At 42.1% G+C, this 19079-nt stretch overlaps 2 protein-coding genes across 2 annotated transcripts; one reads left to right on the top strand and one right to left on the bottom strand.

The window, feature by feature from the left end:
• The first annotated feature begins 1344 nt into the window (after positions 1-1344).
• LOC110495977 (small EDRK-rich factor 2) lies at positions 1345-5256 on the top strand. Its single transcript, XM_021571550.2, is given in 4 exon segments — positions 1345-1437; positions 1440-1488; positions 4103-4208; positions 4757-5256. Coding segments are annotated over 4 exon segments (303 nt in total). The 5' UTR covers positions 1345-1362; the 3' UTR covers positions 4830-5256.
• Positions 5199-16489, bottom strand: LOC110495967 (ras and EF-hand domain-containing protein). Its single transcript, XM_021571532.2, has 17 exons — positions 15968-16489; positions 15653-15805; positions 12343-12433; positions 8639-8734; positions 8393-8470; positions 8182-8297; positions 8019-8087; positions 7762-7840; positions 7571-7635; positions 7280-7472; positions 7086-7196; positions 6820-6964; positions 6663-6744; positions 6260-6374; positions 5929-6042; positions 5768-5844; positions 5199-5682 (listed from the first exon to the last, which is right to left on the bottom strand). Exons 1-17 carry the CDS (start codon positions 16276-16278, stop codon positions 5586-5588), a joined length of 1992 nt encoding a protein of 663 aa, XP_021427207.2. The 5' UTR covers positions 16279-16489; the 3' UTR covers positions 5199-5585.
• Positions 16490-19079: the final 2590 nt, after the last annotated feature.

Below are 19079 nucleotides of genomic sequence, written 5' to 3'. Positions count from 1 at the left end.
TTAAGAAATATTGAAGAAGAGGGTGAGCATAAGTTGGTTAAAAATGGCTGGAAAAGGGAGATAGTTTGAGAAGAAGAATGGTAGAAAGTATAAGCAGAGTGAGCTGAAGACAGAAGGAGAAATGGAAGAGAATGAGGGAGAAGTATTAAAGGTGGTCGGTGTGGTGAAGTTCTTGGAGCCGAAACTTGCACCGAGGGTCAGGATAAAGAGTCCGTGACAGTAGTTTTTGGGAAAAGTGGACCCTTGCCTTTTGGCTGATCCATTTTTGGTTTCAGGGTGGGTTATAACAGAGTTGGGTGCTGTGGAATCGGTGGGGTAACCAGAAGTGGTATTGTGGTTATCTGCTTGTCAGAGGGAGAAGGCACAACACGTTAAACTAATGGGGTCAAGAAATGTGAATTGTTTTGCTCTCAAGAAAGGGCCGCCATTGAAAGGAGTGATTACTGGGGTAGCAGTAAATGTAAAAGTTGACCAACTGAATAGTTGTGATGCTCGCGGTTTGGTGCGACACAGACAGTGTGGCATGAGTGGTGAAACAGAAGAGTCATTGTCTTTTCTTTTGAATTTTGATGTTGATTCTTTGCCCGAAAAAGTGATGTTAGGATATATAAGTTATGTACAAGCTTTTGTGCCAAATACATTACCTTGTGACAGGTGTGGGCATGTGGCAGCAGTGTGTAGGAGGGAAGTTCCTTGGTGTGAGAAGTTTTGCCGAAGAGCATGAGACAAAGGAATGTGTAGCATTGGGGAAAGTAGTGGTATATGTTAATTGTAGGGGTGCCCCTGGGGCTGGGGATCAGAAATATCCTGTGTGAGAGAGGCAGGTTGAGGTTTCCATGGTTTGTGCAGAATCTGTCATATGCTGAGGCAGTGAAGAAAGTCGAGGAAGATGGGTCAAGAGGGAGGGTTCCTGAGAGGAGTGGTGTGCAGTAGATCTGTACCAGTACAGAGGGATCGGTCAACAAGTAATATATGTTTCAGTAAGATTGGATTTTTAACATTCATAGCAATGGTTATGAACTGTACTGCAGTAAGTCGCAGAAAATGTAGTTTGTGGTGGCAGCTGCAGAGAGGTATTTGGGTGTGAGAGACTTGACATCAGAAGAGTTACATGGTGTGTTAAGTGGTGGTGTCCCATCCTTTCAAGATGTGGACCCAAGGTAGGACTAAATACATTAAAATAGAGGAGTAGGGTGGTGTTATTTTTTTTGTGAGTGTAGTGTTAGATGGTAGGGTATTTGTTCATATATCTTTTTTAAGCAAAGTATAAGGGAGTTGTACTCCAGTCTAGTAGGTGGCAGTAATGAAACATTTATTGGATGCCAACCGCCGTTAAACCTCAAAGAAGCAGCTACTCTCGCGATGTCGCGTATCAACGCGTTCAATTGCCGTGACGAACATCAAATATTGTCGGTGCACAGCTGCCAGGCTTGGTTGATTGGCATCCTTCTCCACACGGTCAGCTACAAACCATAAACAAAATGACAAGTGAGTATATCCGATGATTATTATATTTTTTATGATTGTGTTACTTGGCAGTTTGGCTAGCTACGCATCTCACTTTCTTGGCCTGTCAAGCAATGCCATCAGACAACGTGACGTTATGTTTGAAATGTTTAAGTCAAACGTTAGCTAGTCTAACATGGTTTTGAAGTTAGCATACTTAAAAAAAAAAAAAATGATAGCATGAAGTGTAGCTATACTTTTCCCATTTATTACCTGATAACAAGGCTCTAATTTGAGGGTGGGTATGTGAAACGTTCCAACAGGAATCTCTACCAAAAACGATGTAAATAAGGTTGCCAACAAACTCATACGTGTCGAGTTGATTCCTATTCGGCAGCTAGTTAGGTGAATTGATCATGCTACTTTGTATGAGTTGTTTGTTGGCAACCTTGTACTTTACGACGTTTTTGGAACCGATTATTGTTGGAACGTTCCACAGATTTTACCCACCCCTGATGTGTAGGAAACAAGCTAACGTTAGCATGCTAGCTACACATACTGTAGCTAGTAGAATATGTATACAAATATTTGGTCGTTAGCTGCCTAGTAAGTTAAACCCTCAAGTGCCAAGCACAATAACAAACATTTATATTAACTATTAGGTTAGCTACCAAAATGTCAACGTACATAGTTGTAGGATGCACTAGATGGCCACTAAGAAATAAATGTACATGCTGTCTAGACTAGGCACGCGCCTGTCCGCATGTTGATTTTGTACATACACACCAGACGCGATCTAGACATGCAGGTTTAAATATCAAAACTAACTCTGAACCACAACTATATTAGTTTGGGGACAGGTCGAAACATTCAGCTAGCTTGCTGTTGCATTGCGTTATTTTACCTGATAAGCACAAGGTCATACAATCATGTTCTCTACTCCTATATATAATCCAGATAAAATGGTTAAGTTTCTACAAACTGTATGAATGTTTCATGTATTTCGACCTGTCACCAGAATATGTAAATTAGTTGGTTAAGCGTTTTGATATTTCGGCAGGGTAGCCTAGTGGTTAGAGCGTTGGACTAGTAATCGGAAGGTTGCAAGTTCAAACCCCCGAGCTGACAAGGTACGAATCTGTCGTTCTGCCCCTGAACAGGCAGTTAACCCACTGTTCCTAGGCCGTCATTGAAAATAAGAATTTGTTCTTAACTGACTTGCCTAGTTAAATAAAGGTAAAATAAAAAATGTAATTTAACCAGCATGTCCTGATTTGCATCTGGTGTGGATGGACAAAATAAGCATATGCCGGGCGTAGTGGGCATGCTTTGAGTTGCTGAGTAAACACCTTAGCCAAATGTTTAAACTCAGTTTCACAATTCCTGACATTAAATCCCAGTTAGAATCAACACTATTTTAAGAATTTGGAATGTCAGTGATTTATTTCAGCTTTTATTTCTTTCACCACATTCCCAGTGGGTCAGAAGTTTACATACACTCAATTAGTATTTGGTAGCATTGCCTTCAAATTGTTTAACTTGGGTCAAACGTCAGGTAGCCTTCCACAAGCTTCCCACAAGAAGTTGGGTGAATTTTGGCCCATTTCTCCTGACAGAGCTGGTGTAACTGAGTCAGGTTTGTAGGCCTATTTGCCCGCACACGCTTTTTCAGTTCTGCCCACACATTTTCTATAGGATTGAGGTCCGGTCTTTGTGATGGCCACTCCCAATACCTCGAATTTGTTGTCCTTAAGCCATTTTGCCACAACTTTAAAAGTATGCTTGGGGTCATTGTCCATTTGAAAGACCCATTTGCAACCAAGCTTTAACTTCCTGACTGATGTCTTGATGTTGCTTCAATTTATCCAACATTTTTCTTCATGATGCCATCTATTTTGTCTAGTGTTCCAGTCCCTCCTGCAGCAAAGCACCCCCACAACATGCTGCCATCCCCATGCTTCACGGTTGGGATGGTGTTCTTCAGCTTGCAAGCATCCCGTTTCTCCCGAAATACAACAATGGTCAAACAGTTCTATTTTTGTTCTATTGTCCCCATGTGCAGTTGCAAACTGTGGTCTGGCTTTTTTTAATGGTGTTTTTGGAGCAGTGGCTTCCTTGCTGAGCGGCCTTTCAGGTTGTCGATTAGGACTAATTTTTTTACTGTGGATAGACACTTCTGTACCCATTTCCTCCAGCATCTTCACAAGGTCCTTTGCACTTTTCGCACCAAAGTACGTTCATCTCTTGGAGACAGAACGCGTCTCGTTCCTGAGCGGTATGACGGCTGCATGGTGTTTATACTTGCGTACTATTGTTTGTACAGATGAACGTGGTACCTTCAGGCATTTGGAAATTGCTCCCAAGGATGACCTAGACTTGTGGAGGTCCACAATTTTCTTGGCTGATTCCTTTTGATTTACCCATGATGTCAAGCGTAGAGTAGCCCTGGAAATACATCCACTTGACGCCTATCAGAAGCTTCTAAAGCCATGATTGTTTTCTGGAACATGTCCTAACTGACTTTCCAAAACATTTGTGGAGTGGTTGTAAAATGAGTTAAGGACTCCGACCAAGTGTATGTAAACTTCAACTGTAGCTAGCTGTGTACTCACTACTCAGCAACTTAAATTGACAGTACACTCATTGATTTTCTCAGGGGGAAATCAGCGTGACCTTGCTCGTGCTAAAAATGCCAAAAAGCAAGGGAATGACAAGGGAAAGAAGGCAGATGATGGCATGTCTGCTGCTGCAAGGAAGCTTAGGTAAGTCATGCGCAATAAAGTCAATTCTAACTAGTTTGGCTATTAGGACGTTTTCCTGGTATAGTAAGGAGTTGTCCACAGGTAAGACAAGCCTGAAGACCAGATGTTGAATTGTCAGGCTGAAGTTAAAGTTCAACCTTCACAAGCAAGAATGCTGAATAAAATCACTACCAGTTGTCTGTGCGGATGGTCCTTCTACAGGTTGGAATGTGAGACTATATCCACAGGAAAGTATAATTAAATCAACTTATCAAAGCGCTGGTAGTGCATTGATGTATCACCTGAAGCATGTGCACTAGACGCATGCATACTTGCACGTATTTACATGGTTCTGCACAGGCTTCAGGTGATAAACACTACTACTAGTGCTTTGAAAAGTTAATGTAATATTTTCCGGTGGATATGTCATATCTGCAAAAGGACAAACTGCATGGACAACGAAGTACATTATTCATTTTATTCAACATTGTCTTGTAGAGCTTCGACATTGACAGACTGATACCTTCGGTTCAGTCTGACCACTCATTTCATTTGTTTGTCTTCCTTAGGGATGCAGAGATAATGCAACAGAAGCAGAAAAAAGCCAGTGACCCGAAGCCGAGTGACGAGAAAGCCAAATAGCAGCAGGATACAGAACCCAAACTACCATTCTCAAATATCAAGATGTTACCTATTGATTAGGGGTTTTTTTTGTCCCATGCTCTGGGGTACAAAACCAGTTAAATTTTTGGTGGTTGTACTTTAGTTTGAGAAATTCATGGTTTTGAATGACTAATGCTTAAGCCTATTTCAAAAGGTCTAATGTTAAATCAGTATTTACAATGTAAAGAACAAGAAATTCAGACTCACAACAATCCTGTATTTTTGTATTCCCTCCTAGATTTTAAATAACGCAACTAGTGGTTTTGTTTATTCTTACTTTTTATATTAAGGATTGGCATATACATTGCTGATGAAATAAATTAAAGGATTTATTCTAACAAATTATAATTCACACCTGTACAGAAACTTTAATCAATAAAAATACAATTAGCAAACATGAAATAAAGCACCAATGTAAAATGTGATTAATTTCTGCATGTTTCTAACCACAGCAGTCTCTAGACTGAGCTAAAACTTAATTGCTTTTCAATGTCAATTCCTGAGAGATGTACAACAGTCCCATTTATAATACGTTCATGAGAGTCCAGAACTAATACATTTATCAGGAGTTGACTATTGCTAAAGATCGGACTATGTAGATTCAAATACGAACTAGACATACATTTAGCTAACTTTACAGTCGTCTGTTATACATATTTAGCTACGCTGTGGTGCTAAAATAGAGCCCCTAGACTCCAGTCAGATGCATTTCCCTCTGGTGATGAGTCTCCATGGTTATACTCTGCAGCAGTTAGCTTTCTTTGGAACACTTAAACTCAACTTCACCTGTGATTCTGATTGCCGTCTCAGTTGCACATTTTTCTTAACTTCTCTGTTGGGGGGGAGGAAAGTTCTTAGTTAAAGTTTAGGTATTCACGGTAGGGAAGTGGATGGGAAGGGGGTTTTACAATTCTTACCTTGCCAGGTGAAGTACTGCTTCCACTACATTAGTTCCAGCTTTGGCACTAGTTTCACAGAACAGGGCATTGTATGTCTGAAACATATGGTAATATTGTGATTAATATTTAGTTGATAGACCCATGAACATCTTATTTTGACTGGTAAAGAGAGGTTGTACTCTAGCCAGCCTTTCCCCGTCGACAGTGCTGACACAGCTTCCCTCCGGTCGATCTTCCCGCAGGTCCACTTTGTTCCCAATCACACACATTGGGAGTTGCTCATCCCTAGATTCCTGGGATAACAAGGGCAGTTCGTTCTTTGAGTTGCATATTTGGCTGAAAGCCGTGTTAAAGCCCAAAGTTGACATACCACGGCTTTCCGTCAAATACTGCTAAGACCATTACGGCCTCAAAATAAATTCTGCCTATAACACACCCGTTTAGTAAATATTTTGGAATCCCATTCCAAGTTATTTAAATCCCATTAAACCCCTCAACTGTGACTGGTACCTGAATCTCTCCCATCCACTCTCTGACATTAAGGAAGCTGCTCTCAGAAGTGACATCATACAGCAGTAAGACTCCATGGGCTTTACGGAAGTAAGACCTGGCAATACTGCGGAACCTACAGGAACAGGGAAATCCCATTTTGCTATTGACATTACATGATCTTTTGGAATCTGTGCAGCACTTCAGATTAACAGCCACATCCACCAAGGACACATTATGGGACCACACCTTTAAGGCTTTTAGTATGTCAATGCAGAAGCCACAGCAAGAGGTATTTATTTTTTGCTTGGCAGCTCAACTAAATGGTATAACTATTTTAAGTCAGTCCAGCATTTGTTTAATTAGAGCAACACCATAAGGACTGTAACCAAGGCTTTTAGAATGTAAATGTACACAAACATACCTCTCTTGTCCTGCAGTATCCCATATCTGGAGGTTAGTTTTTTCTCCATCCACCAACATCTTCTTGATTTGGAAATCAACTCCTAAGAACAACATTATGTAATGGTAAGGGCAATGCACTTTCTGCATTAATTATAACATTACAAAATTGTACTTACCCAAAGTCGTCTGAATGTCTCCCCTGAACTCATTGAGACTCAACCTCAATAGAAAGCTGGACTTCCCTGATCCTGCATCTCCCGCCAAAACTAACCGGTACATGGGAGCAGGGCCACCAGTGTCAACAATGTCTGCATCGGTTGGCTGAGGACCAAGTAGCATCACATAGTTATGAAGAATAATACAGATATGCAAGCAGCATATGCCAATTCCACATAAGTCTCCCAATACAAATGTCTTACGGAATCTCAGCTCATTGCCTTACCTTTATGGGGAAAGCAGACAAGCGTCTCCGGATGGACGAAGCAATAGCGAGAGTTTTTCTGGGAGATACAGACAGTGTTGCCCGACTTACTTCTGATTTCACGTCTGATATCTGGTGCAGAAATAGGTAAATTCATGTATTAGCATGTGACACACTAATAAAAATAGTTGGTCAAACCTTTCGGTTACCCTTACCTCAATGTCTGAGGGCACATATGAATAACTCTGGTGTACGGTTTCTGTCGAGACGTCACTGTCAGACTCGCTGCCTGAGCTTTCAGCGTCCATAGGCAGGGACACACCACTGTCCAGGTATCTATCAGCCCAGCTGGCTACATGGGAGTAGGTCCTTTTACTGGAGTCCACAGCTGTGTTCTCTCCCCCTGAACTGGACCAAAAATAATGAAAAAATAAACATGAGTTAAGTGGTCAATTCACATCAATCAATAGGTCCAGATTTCTAGGATAACAATATAGTATGTGTACTTTATAAGTGTGCTTTGTCGAACTGGCTTCATTCTTCGAGCTGCGATTTCATTGTCGGGGGATAGCTGTGGGGAGATTTGTAACACTTTTGTAAACAAAGAGAAACTAAAGCAGTGTGTTACCAATGCTATATAAAAGTAAATATAAGGGGAAATGTGAGTCTACCTTCAGTGAAAACAACCAAGACTTACCCTCTTACTTGATGCCACATCGTTGATTAATGCAGAGTGCAAGTCATCATTGCAGTCATACAGCTTTTTGTTCATGACCCTAATAGGAAGGAGTCAATGTGGAGAACACGTCATATGCTTTACTAATCTTTTAGGCTGTCACCTTCCATTAACAATGAGCATAAGATGTGCACTGTACGGATGTTCATGCATGACTTCAATACAGCAAATCGTCATGAAAGGGCATACTAACCAACAATCGGATCAGACAGACTTACTGGAGTATTTCAATGTGACTGGAGTAGGACTGGTATTCTATAACCATCTTTTTCAGGTCATCACTTTCTCTGTGAAAACAAATTGACAAATGCAACATTTGTGCCCTGTAATCAACAGAGTTGGACTTGATCCATTTGACCTGAGAATGAAGTCTGATCTCACCTCTCATGTTGAAGTTTCTGGTCTGCATAAATGTTCTTCAGCTTGTCCATCTCTACCTGCAGAATGGAGATGTTTGTCTGAGCTTTGACGAGCGAAGTCCGTAACTGCTCATTTTCCTGAGGAAAGCATGGAGAACATTACTGGAAAGTGTACAATAAATAATGTCAATGGAACTCAAGATAGTTGTCCATCTTCAATTGATCCAACGTACCAGAGACAGTTCACATATTTTGTGGTGTAGTTTGTCAACATCCTGCCTGGAATTGTTGAGTTCAGATTCATCTTGGCACTAAAATGAAAATGTTTCTATTTATTTCACATTAATCATAAATGTGGTTATGCATCACCTGAAATCACATTCACACTTAAGACTACATGAAACGAGGTAAATAGAGAAGTGTAAAAGGATAAGACTGGAAAATATTTAAAAAACGGTTTCAAAAGGAATGACACCTACCTTCAACAACCTGTCCACAGCAGTATGTAGATCTGCCACTTCATTATCATGCCTTCTCTGGAGTGTATCCATGACTCCCTCCATTTTCTTAAGCTCCTACAGACATGAAACCCAAGGAGAGAACTTTACTCATTGGCTCTGGAAAAAAAGGGGGGAGCTTTCACAAAACTATATAGGGGGGGCTTTTGTAAGAGTTTGAGCTTGCTGTTCTCCCTCTACCACATGAGGATAAACACCTGTGCAGAGGCAAAGAGGAATGGTGCAGAAAGGAGTGTCCCTGGCCTAGCCCCGCTCTTGAAATAAACTGTTTAATCTTTATTTCCAACAACTATACATTCAGAAACTATTGAGACCTTGACTTTTTCCACATTGTTGTGTTACAGCCTTAATCTAAAATGGATGAATGTTTTCCCCCCTGTCAATCTACACACAACACCCCATAGTGACAAAGCAACAATTTGAGGAGTAAAACGGTGGGCTGACGTTCCCTTTTTCTGTATGCATCGTAGGCAGGCCCACAATTTTAGCCATGCAGGTCCCATTTTGGCCGTGCGTAAAACCCCCTCCATGATGGAAGCTACGTGTCCATGCCCATCATGAAACCAGCGATGAGAACCTTGGTGAATACCGTTGAACCTCGTGACGCGTAAAAATGGCTTGTTTTACGTTTCATATGTTCAAAACACAAGCCCTGCCTTAGGCCTACTATAATGAAGGCTGGTTCAACAGCCATGCCTGTCTTAATTATATTTATGATATTACATTTGTTTTAATTTAATTCTATTACAAACAATATTATTCAAATGTACCCTCCTGGTTCTATGGTTAAAACGTCTGTGGAGTGCATGCTATGCAACTTCTGGAGATGTGTGAATGCAATCTGATCTGTAAGATGGTTGTTCATAAAACAGGTCTAGGTGGGAGCAGTATAACACTTAGTGGACATTCTCCCTTTCGCTTTAGTGCAATTGGAAAGTATTCAGACCCATTTACTTTTACATAGTTACATTACAGCATTATTCTAAAATCGATTAAATCAGTTTCCCATCAAGCTACCCAATGCCCCATAATGACAAAGCAAAAACAGATGTAGGCATTTTTGCAACTTGATTAAAAAGACCCTTCAGTCAGTGCTTTGTTGAAGCACCTTTGACATCCTTGAGACTTTTTTGGGTATGATGCTACAAGCTTGGCACACCTGTATTTGGGGAGTTTCCCCCATTCTTCTCTGCAGATCGTCTCAAGCTGTCAGGTTGGATGGGGAGTGTCGCTGCACAACTATTTTCAGGTCTCTCCAGAGATGTTCGATTGGGTTCAAGTCCGGGCTCTGGCTGGGCCACTCAAGGACATTCAGACACTTGTCCCAAAGCCACTCCTGTTGTGTCTTGGCTGTGTGCTTAGAGTCACTGTCCTGTTGAGGGTGAACCAATACCCCAGTTTTAAGTTATCCTTCATGCTCCGTTCATTTTCCCTCTCGATCCTGACGATACTCCCAGTTCCTGCCACTGAAAAAACATCCCCACAGCATGATGCTGCCACTACGCTTCACTGTAGGGATGGTTCCAGGTTTCATCCAAAGAGTTCAATCTTGGTTTCAAGAATCTTGTTTCTCATGGTCGTAGAGTCCTTTAGTTAACTTTTGTCAAACTCCAAGAAGGCTGTCATGTGCCTTTTACTGAAGAGTGGCTTCCATCTGGCCACTCTACCATAAAGGCCTGATTGGTGGAGTGCTGCAGAGATGGTTGTCCTTCTGGAAGGTTCTCCCATCTCCACAGAGGAACTCTAGAGCTCTGTCAGAGTGACCATCGGTCACCTCCCTGAACCAAGGCCCTTCTCCCCAGATTGCTCAGTTTGGCCTGGTGGCCAGCTCTAGGAAAAGTGTTGGTGGTTCCAAACTTCCATTTAAGAATGATGGCCGCTGTGTTCTTGGGGACCTTCAATGTTTCAGAAATGTGTTGGTACCCTTCCCCAAATCTGTGCCGACACAATCCTGTCTCGGAGCTCCACGGACAATTCCTTCGACCTCATAGCTTGGTTTTTGCTCAGATATGCACCGTCAGCTGTGGGACCTTAGAGTTGTGTGCCTTTCCAAATCATGTCCAATCAAGTTGTAGAAACATCAAGGATGATCAATGAAAACAGGATGCACCTGAGCTCAATTTCGAGTCCCATAGTAAAGAGTCTGATTACTTATGTAAATAAAAGTATCAATTTTTTGGTTTATTAAAGAGCTCAGTGACTTTTGTGGCACCGTCATAGGATGCCACCTTTCCAACAAGTCAGTTCATCAAATTTTGCCCTGCTAGAGCTACCCTGGTCAATTGTAAGCGCTGTTATTGTGAAGTGGAAACGTCTAGGAGCAACAACAGCTCAGCCACAAAGTGGTAAGCCACACAAGCTCACAGAATGGGACCACAGTGCATAGCGCGTAAAAATAGTCTGTCCTCGGTTGCAACACTCACTACAGAGTTCCAAACTACCTCTGGAAGCAACGTCAGCACATTAACTGTTTGCCGGGAGCGTCATGAAATGGGTTTCCATGGCCGAGCAGCCGCACACGAGCCTAAGATCACCATGCGCAATGCCAAGCATCGGCTGGATTGGTGTAAAGCTCGCCGCCATTGGACTGAAGCGTTCTTTAGAGTGATGACTCACTTCACCATCTGGCAGTCCGACGGAGTAATATGGGTTTTGCGAATGCCAGGAGAACGCTACCTGCCCCAATGCAGTTCCATCTGTAAAGTTTGGTGGATGAATAATGGTCTGGGGCTGTTTTTCATGGTTTTGGTTGGCACCTTAGTTCCAGTGAAGGGAAATCTTAAATGTTATGACATTCTAGATGATTCTGTGCTTCCAACTTTGTGGAAACAGATTGGGGAAGGCCCTTTCCCATTTCAGCATGACAATGCCCCTGTGCACAAAGTGAGGTCCATACAGAAATGGTTTGTTGAGATTGGTGTGGAAGAACTTGACTGGCCTGCACAGAGCCCTGACCTCAACCCCATCGAACACCTTTGGGATGAATTGTAACACCGACTGCGAGCCAGGTCTTATCACCCAACATCAGTGCCTCACTAATGCTCTTGTGGATGAATGGAAGCAACTCCCCGCAGCAATGTTCCAACATCTAGTGTTAAGTCTTAGAAGGGTGGAGGCTGTTTTAGCAGCAAAGGGGGGGGACAAACTCCAAATTAATGCCCATGATTTTGGAATGAGATGTTCAACCAGCACATGTCCACAAACTTGGTCATGTAGTGTACCACATGCCCCATTATAACCTGGGTGGTTTGAGCCCTGAATTCTGATTGGCTGAAAGCCATGGTATATCAGACCGTATACCACCGGTATGACAAAACATTTAGTTTTACTGCTCTAATTACAGTGGTAACCAGTTTATAATCCAAATAAGGCTCCTCGGGGGGTTGTGGTATATGGTCAATATGGCAAAGGGCTGTGTCCTAGTACTCCACGTTGCAGAAGAACAGCCCTTAACCATGGTATATTGGCCATATATCACACCTCAGGCCTTATTGCTTAAATAAACCCTATTTAATTCTCATTCTTTATACATTTGAAGGTATGTTTTCAATGCATTCTTAATGTCTCAGCTCAAGTTATTTGCTTGCCATGTTTGTTTTAACAGTTTTACAGAGCGAATTAGCACTGTACTACGCTGACAACTCAGTCCTCAGAATGTCACCTACCTCTTCTCTCACCCTGTCCACTACACGGGAAAGCTGCTGCTGCATGTCCTCCTCCAGCTCTGCCAACTGACTTGTGTTGAGCTCCTCTGTTCTGTCGGCACACAGAGATGCATACCATTTACATGTCTGCCGTCAATGACAATACAACTGCCCAAATACTAGTTCAGCAAAAGGGACGAGTCAGAAAATCTGGTTTGCAAGGCTTCAAAAAACAGCAACACGGCACATAGAAGTAGACCTTTTGGTTCCAATCACATCTGGTCTATTTGTATCAATTGCCCATGTGTTTTCATCTAGTAGTCTACTATGAGTGGGCAGGACTCACTACTCAGTTAACTGTATTCTGTCTTAATCAGGTGACAACACTTGGTCCAGCCAGTCATGAGTCAGCACATATCCAAGCGGCAGGCTAAGGTTAAATCTAGACTTGGTGTCCTCTATTGTAAATCACTCCTCTTTCACCTCAGCTGCCAAACTAACCCCGATTCTGCTGACCATCCTACCCATGCTAGACTAAGGAGACGTAGTTTATAGATTGGCAGGTAAGGGTGCTCTCAAGCGGCTAGATCTTTACCATTCAGCCATCCGATTTGCCACCATTGGTGGGCTCCCGAGTGGTGCAGCAGTCTAAGACACTGCATCTCAGTGCTAGAGGCAAAACTACAGACCCTGGTTCGATACCAGGCTATCACAACCGGCCGTGATTGGGAGTCCCATAGGGTGGAGCACAATTGGCCCAGTGTCGTCCGGGTCAGACCGTCAATGTAAATAATAATTTGTTCTTTATTCAACTAAGCAAGTCAGTTAAGAACAAATTCTTATTTACACCGACGGCCTAGGAACAGTGGGTTAACTGCCTTATTCAGGGGCAGAAAATATTTTTACCTTGTCAGCTTGAGTCGATCCAGCAACCTTTCGGTTACTGGCCCAACGATCTAACCACTAGGCTACCTGCTGCCTTAACCAACGTGCTTAGTTAAATAAATAAAATAGGACACATCACTGCACTCCATACTCCTCTGTAAACTGGTCATCTCTGTCTACCAGTCACAAGACCCACTGGTTGATGCTTATTTATAAAACCCTCTTAGGCCTCACTCCCCCCTATCAGAGATATCTACTGCAGCCCTCGTCCTCCACATACAACACCCATTCTGCCAGTCATTCTGTTAAAAGTCTCCAACACACATCCCTGGGTAGCTCCTCTTCAGTTCGCTGCAAGAAACAAACTGGACAGTTCTCAATCTCTTCATTCAAAGGCTCAATCATGGACACTCTTACTGAACGTCGTGGCTGCTTCACCATGTATTATTGTCTCCATCTTCTTGTTGTTGTCTGTGCCCAATGTTTGTACCATGTTTTGTGCTGCTATCATGTTGCTACCATGTGTTATCTGTTGCTGCCACGCTGTTGTCGTTTTAAGGCTCTCTTTATGTAATGTCTCGTGTGTTTTGTCCTAGATTTTTAATCCCCAGCCCCCGCAGGAGGCCTTTCGCCTTTTGGTAGGCCATCATTGTAAATAAGAAATTGTTCTTAACTGACTTGACTAGTTAAATAAAGGTTAAATTGTGGACTTCAGGAAACAGCAGAGGGAACACCCCCCTATCCACATCGATGGAACAGTAGTGGAGAGGGTAGCAAGTTTTAAGTTCCTCGGCATACACATCACAGACAAACTGAATTGGTCCACTCACACAGACAGCATCGTGAAGAAGGCGCAGCAGCGCCTCTTCAACCTCAGGAGGCTGAAGAAATTCGGCTTGTCACCAAAAGCACTCACAAACTTCTACAGATGCACAATCGAGAGCATCCTGGCGGGCTGTATCACCGCCTGGTATGGCAACTGCACCGCCCTCAACCGTAAGGCTCTCCAGAGGGTAGTGAGGTCTGCACAACGCATCACCGGGGGCAAACTACCTGCCCTCCAGGACACCTACACCACCCGATGTCACAGGAAGGCCATAAAGATCATCAAGGACATCAACCACCCGAGCCACTGCCTGTTCACCCCGCTATCATCCAGAAGGCGAGGTCAGTACAGGTGCATCAAAGCTGGGACCGAGAGACTGAAAAACAGCTTCTATCTCAAGGCCATCAGACTGTTAAACAGCCACCACTAACACTGAGTGGCTGCTGCCAACACACTGACACTGACTCAACTCCAGCCACTTTAATAATGGGAATTGATGAGAAATGATGTAAATATATCACTAGCCACTTTAAACAATGCTACCTTATATAAATGTTACTTACCCTACATTATTCATCTCATATGCATACGTATATACTGTACTCTATATCATCGACGGTATCCTTATGTAATACATGTATCACTAGCCACTTTATACTATACTATGCCACTTTGTTTACATACTCATCTCATTTGTACATACTGTACCCGATACCATCTACTGTATCTTGCCTATGCTGCTCTGTACCATCACTCATTCATATATCCTTATGTACATATTCTTTATCCCCTTACACTGTGTACAAGACAGTAGTTTTGGAATTGTTAGTTAGATTACTTGTTATTACTGCATTGTCGGAACTAGAAGCACAAGCATTTCGCTACACTCGCATTAACATCTGCTAACCATGTGTATGTGACAAATAAAATTTGATTTGATTCGATTTTGATTTAAATAAAGGTTAAATCAAATAAATGGAGACCACAGGTGCACAAGACTGAGCTCTGCATAGTTTAAGATTTAATGAATGGCAAAATGATTAGTAAACATCTATGTGTGTCAGAATTTGGGTTTTTACAGGCACATTCATTTGCATAAATGAAGGGGATAGGCCTGAATGGAAATATATGAAGGGACAACTCAGTTTACAAGGAGATAACAGAGATCAGGCAGAGCAACTCATTTAAGACGTCCTACCTACTTGAGAAATGGCAGCTGGGGTGAAATGCAGTCTCTGGACCGCAAAACCAACTTCACCCCCCCCCCCCCCCCCAATGGCTATAATTCAGTAGTTGGAAACATGCAATTGTGTGATGATCAGCTTACTGTGGGATGCATAGGTTACTGGCACAATCAATACTCACATTTGTAAAAGTAAACTGATTAAGAGCATAGGCATGCTCTTGATTGGATCATTGTTGCATGATATCCCACAACATGAACATTAGATATGTGTATCCAGTAACAGACAAATAAATGATCGAATTAACTGAAAATGGTCCATTCCTTAGGAACCTAATGCGAGCGAGACGATAACATATTCAGGTAATACATTTGATAGATTATTTCTTCCACCCCTTGTGGAATCTGACAAGTTATGCTGCTATGACTGAATCTACCTTCTGAAACTGGTTTCCACCTGCTCACTCTCAAGTCTGCGTTCCTTGCTCTCACTGACAAGAGCATCAACAAGTCCCTCATAATGTTGCAACAAGAGAGGTTCTGAGGTGGAGTAAATGGCTTGGTACAGCTCAGCCAATTGATCACACAGTCTGAAATAGAAGAAATAGACGATGGACAACAGTCATTTCTAAATTGTACATATTTAGACAAATCTGGGGGATGAACTAATATCTACATATTGCATGCAGTCTACTAGAGCAGGTCCACATTTGTCAAATTATTCACACCAACCAACCACCAGAAATACTTACCTTCCCGAGAGGTGACCTGTTGCATCGTCAAGCCTGCTCTGGAACTCGTCCCAAGGACTCCCTTGACTTTGAGGAGAAGCCCCAAAAGATGCGAAATCCAACGTTGCTGAAACCTCTTGAAACCGAGAGGAGAACTTGCTGTAATTGATACATCCATCTGCACTAGCACCGAATTTGTTGAATAAAGTTTTGATTTCGTCGTCAGGCACATTGAGTTCTCGACAAACAACCGCAAAGTCTTCGTATTCAATCACACCAGACCTGTTAATGTCACACGCTGAAAACAGTCTCTCGAGGCTGGGTCTGTCCATGGCTCCGTATTTCGAGTTTAAAAGTTACAAGGGAAATAATACCTTGTGTAAAATAAGATCGATAGACTAGCAACAGCTTGGACCATTTGATCTCCACCTTATCCAGCACCAGCGGTCAAAATCTTCGCCAAGACACGAACCAGAGTTGAGAATTGGAGGTGGTAATACTTTACCCACGCTAATTATGAACTCTATTCACTGCCATACAATCAAAAGGCCACTGATTGGCCATACAATCAAAAGGCCACTGATTGGCTCAGCTGGCCCGAAATGGCCGACACTGCACATCCGTACCACACTTGTGTTACGTTCATGGCCTAGTGGGAAGTTACCATATACGACTGGGGAAATTACATGTAAACGCCCTCCGACCTGGTAATTACTAGTAGGAAACTTGTCTAGGAAGAAATGTAACATTTATACAACGGGTGGGTCTAATCCTGAATGATGATTGGTTAAAACCGCATTCCAGCTGGTGTCTATTCCACAAGTTACCACAGGCTAAATCTATGACATTAAAATGCCTATTTACTCTGTTCCATCTGACTGCACAATCCACTGTCTCATCTGCCCAGCCAGGCAATTTATAAACTTGATCTCCTCTATCAAAAGCATCTAGACATTATCTCACATTTCTTTTTAGACTAACATTTAGTTTTCAACAGCGGAGATTTGTATAAACGTTGCTGCCTCATAGTAATGCACGTGTCGGGATGAGACAGGCAGGCAGGGTTTCTCAGCCAGTCAAAATCATGAATCAGTTGGCATCATTTTTATGGATATTTACAAAGAAATGTCAATTCAAAAAATGTCAAACAAAACGACAGATAGTTTGCAGTCTTTCCAGCTTCAGTTTGACGTTATTGTGTTAGCTGTGTTGTTGGCTAGCTCCTCTGAACAACATTGTCCTGACGAGTAAGCACATTTTCTATGCCAGGCGAAATCGCGCACCATTAGCTCAGTGTTATGGATGTATCCAAAAAAATATCAAAAGAAAACAGCTTAAACAAATGTAAATGCAGCTACTTTGCTGTTATTCAGGCTTTTTGACGTGACTGTAAGATAGCCGCAGTTGGCTAGCTAGCAAAATAAGGTATAACGTTGCCAGCCAGTGTGGCAATTGAACATTTAGAATGAACGACTGGGTCTCGCGTCCATAAATACAGAACAAAAAGACTGAGGACTGGTTTGCATCTCTGGCGGCATGTATCCTAGTGTTTAGAGCATTGGGCCAGAAACCCCGAACTGACAAGGTAAAAATCTGTTGTTCTGCCCTTGAACAAGGCAGTTAACCCACTGTTCCTAGTCTGTCACTGTAAATAAGAATTTGTTCTTAACTGACTTGCAGAGTTAAATAAAGGTTCAAATAAAAAATAAAACTGAACCAAAATAAAACTGATCGACCAGCCAGCTTGGGGAGCAACCCTAGATTTGTGTCGGGACTATATCTTGTGGAAGAATGAAATAGTATGCATAAATTCATCAAAATAAAGTTTTTTTAATGAAAATATGTCAAATATTATTTGAATATGCTGATACAAGTGATAATGCCCTCGAAGCCGGTGTTTGGATGATATATTGGCATGGTTTGCCAGCCCTCAACTTCGCCTCGGCCTAACAACACCCATCCCAAACAGCTTTGAGGGCATTATCACTTAATTCAAATAGTAGGCTTTATGATGTATTTGCACAGCCAGGGAGGTTCTTGTTTTATCCATTGCTAGGATGTGGCAAGGATCCTACCTATAACCACAGTTTTTGTACAAGTAAAGTCATAGCATATCATTTTTTTTTTACTACAGCTTTGAGGGGAAATTAAGTTTAGGTACAGTTGTATGAATGCCGTCATCATTTGTTTGTTGGACATTATTTTTTTGTGTTGGTAAAATAATAACATGAGAAATGGCGGTGGAAACTCCTTTATGCGTATATCTTGATATCATATCGAAGTAAACTTGGAGTCACGCGATGGTGTATGGTGTGTGGGCCTTCCACTACCACCACTCTGGAAACAATGCAATTTATCAAGCTACAGATGAAATGAGGTATGATGAACTTGGCAGGGTAGTGAAGTGCATGGTGATGTTGAAGCGATAGATGAAATGAGGTATGATGAACTTGGCAGGGTAGTGAAGTGCATGGTGATGTTGAAGCTACAGATGAAATGAGGTATGATGAACTTGGCAGGGTAGTGAAGTGCATGGTGATGTTGAAGCTACAGATTAAATGAGGTATGATGAACTTGGCAGGGTAGTGAAGTGCATGGTGATGTTTAAGCTACAGATGAAATGAGGTATGATGAACATGGCAGGGTAGTGAAGTGCATGGTGATGTTGAAGCTCCTTTTCAATAAATATTAAGGGTCTGATTCTGGTGACATTATTTTTATTTCACCTTTATTTAACCAGGTAGGCCAGTTGAGAACAAGTTCTCATTTACAACTGCGACCTGGCCAAGATAAAGCAAAGCAGTGCGACAAAAACAACAACAACACAAAGTTACACATGGGATAACCAAACGTACAGTCAATAACACAATAGAAAAATCTGTATACAGTGTGTGCAAATGAAGTAAGGAGGTAAGGCAATAAATAGGCCAATAGTGGTGAAGTAATTACAATTTACACTGGAGTGATAGATGTGCAGATAGAAATGCTGGTGTGCAAAAGAGCAGAAAAACAAAAAGAAATATGGGGATGAGGTAGGTAGTTGGCTGAATTGGTTATTTACAGATGGGCTGTGTATAGCTGCAGCGATCGGTAAGCTTCTCTGACAGCTGACCCTTAAAGTTAGTGAGGGAGA

Source organism: Oncorhynchus mykiss, chromosome 2 (genome assembly GCF_013265735.2).
Source record: "Oncorhynchus mykiss isolate Arlee chromosome 2, USDA_OmykA_1.1, whole genome shotgun sequence".
Lineage (NCBI taxonomy): Eukaryota > Metazoa > Chordata > Actinopteri > Salmoniformes > Salmonidae > Oncorhynchus > Oncorhynchus mykiss.
The sequence above is the reverse complement of the archived record's forward strand: the minus strand, read 5'-3'. Positions and strand labels throughout refer to the sequence as shown.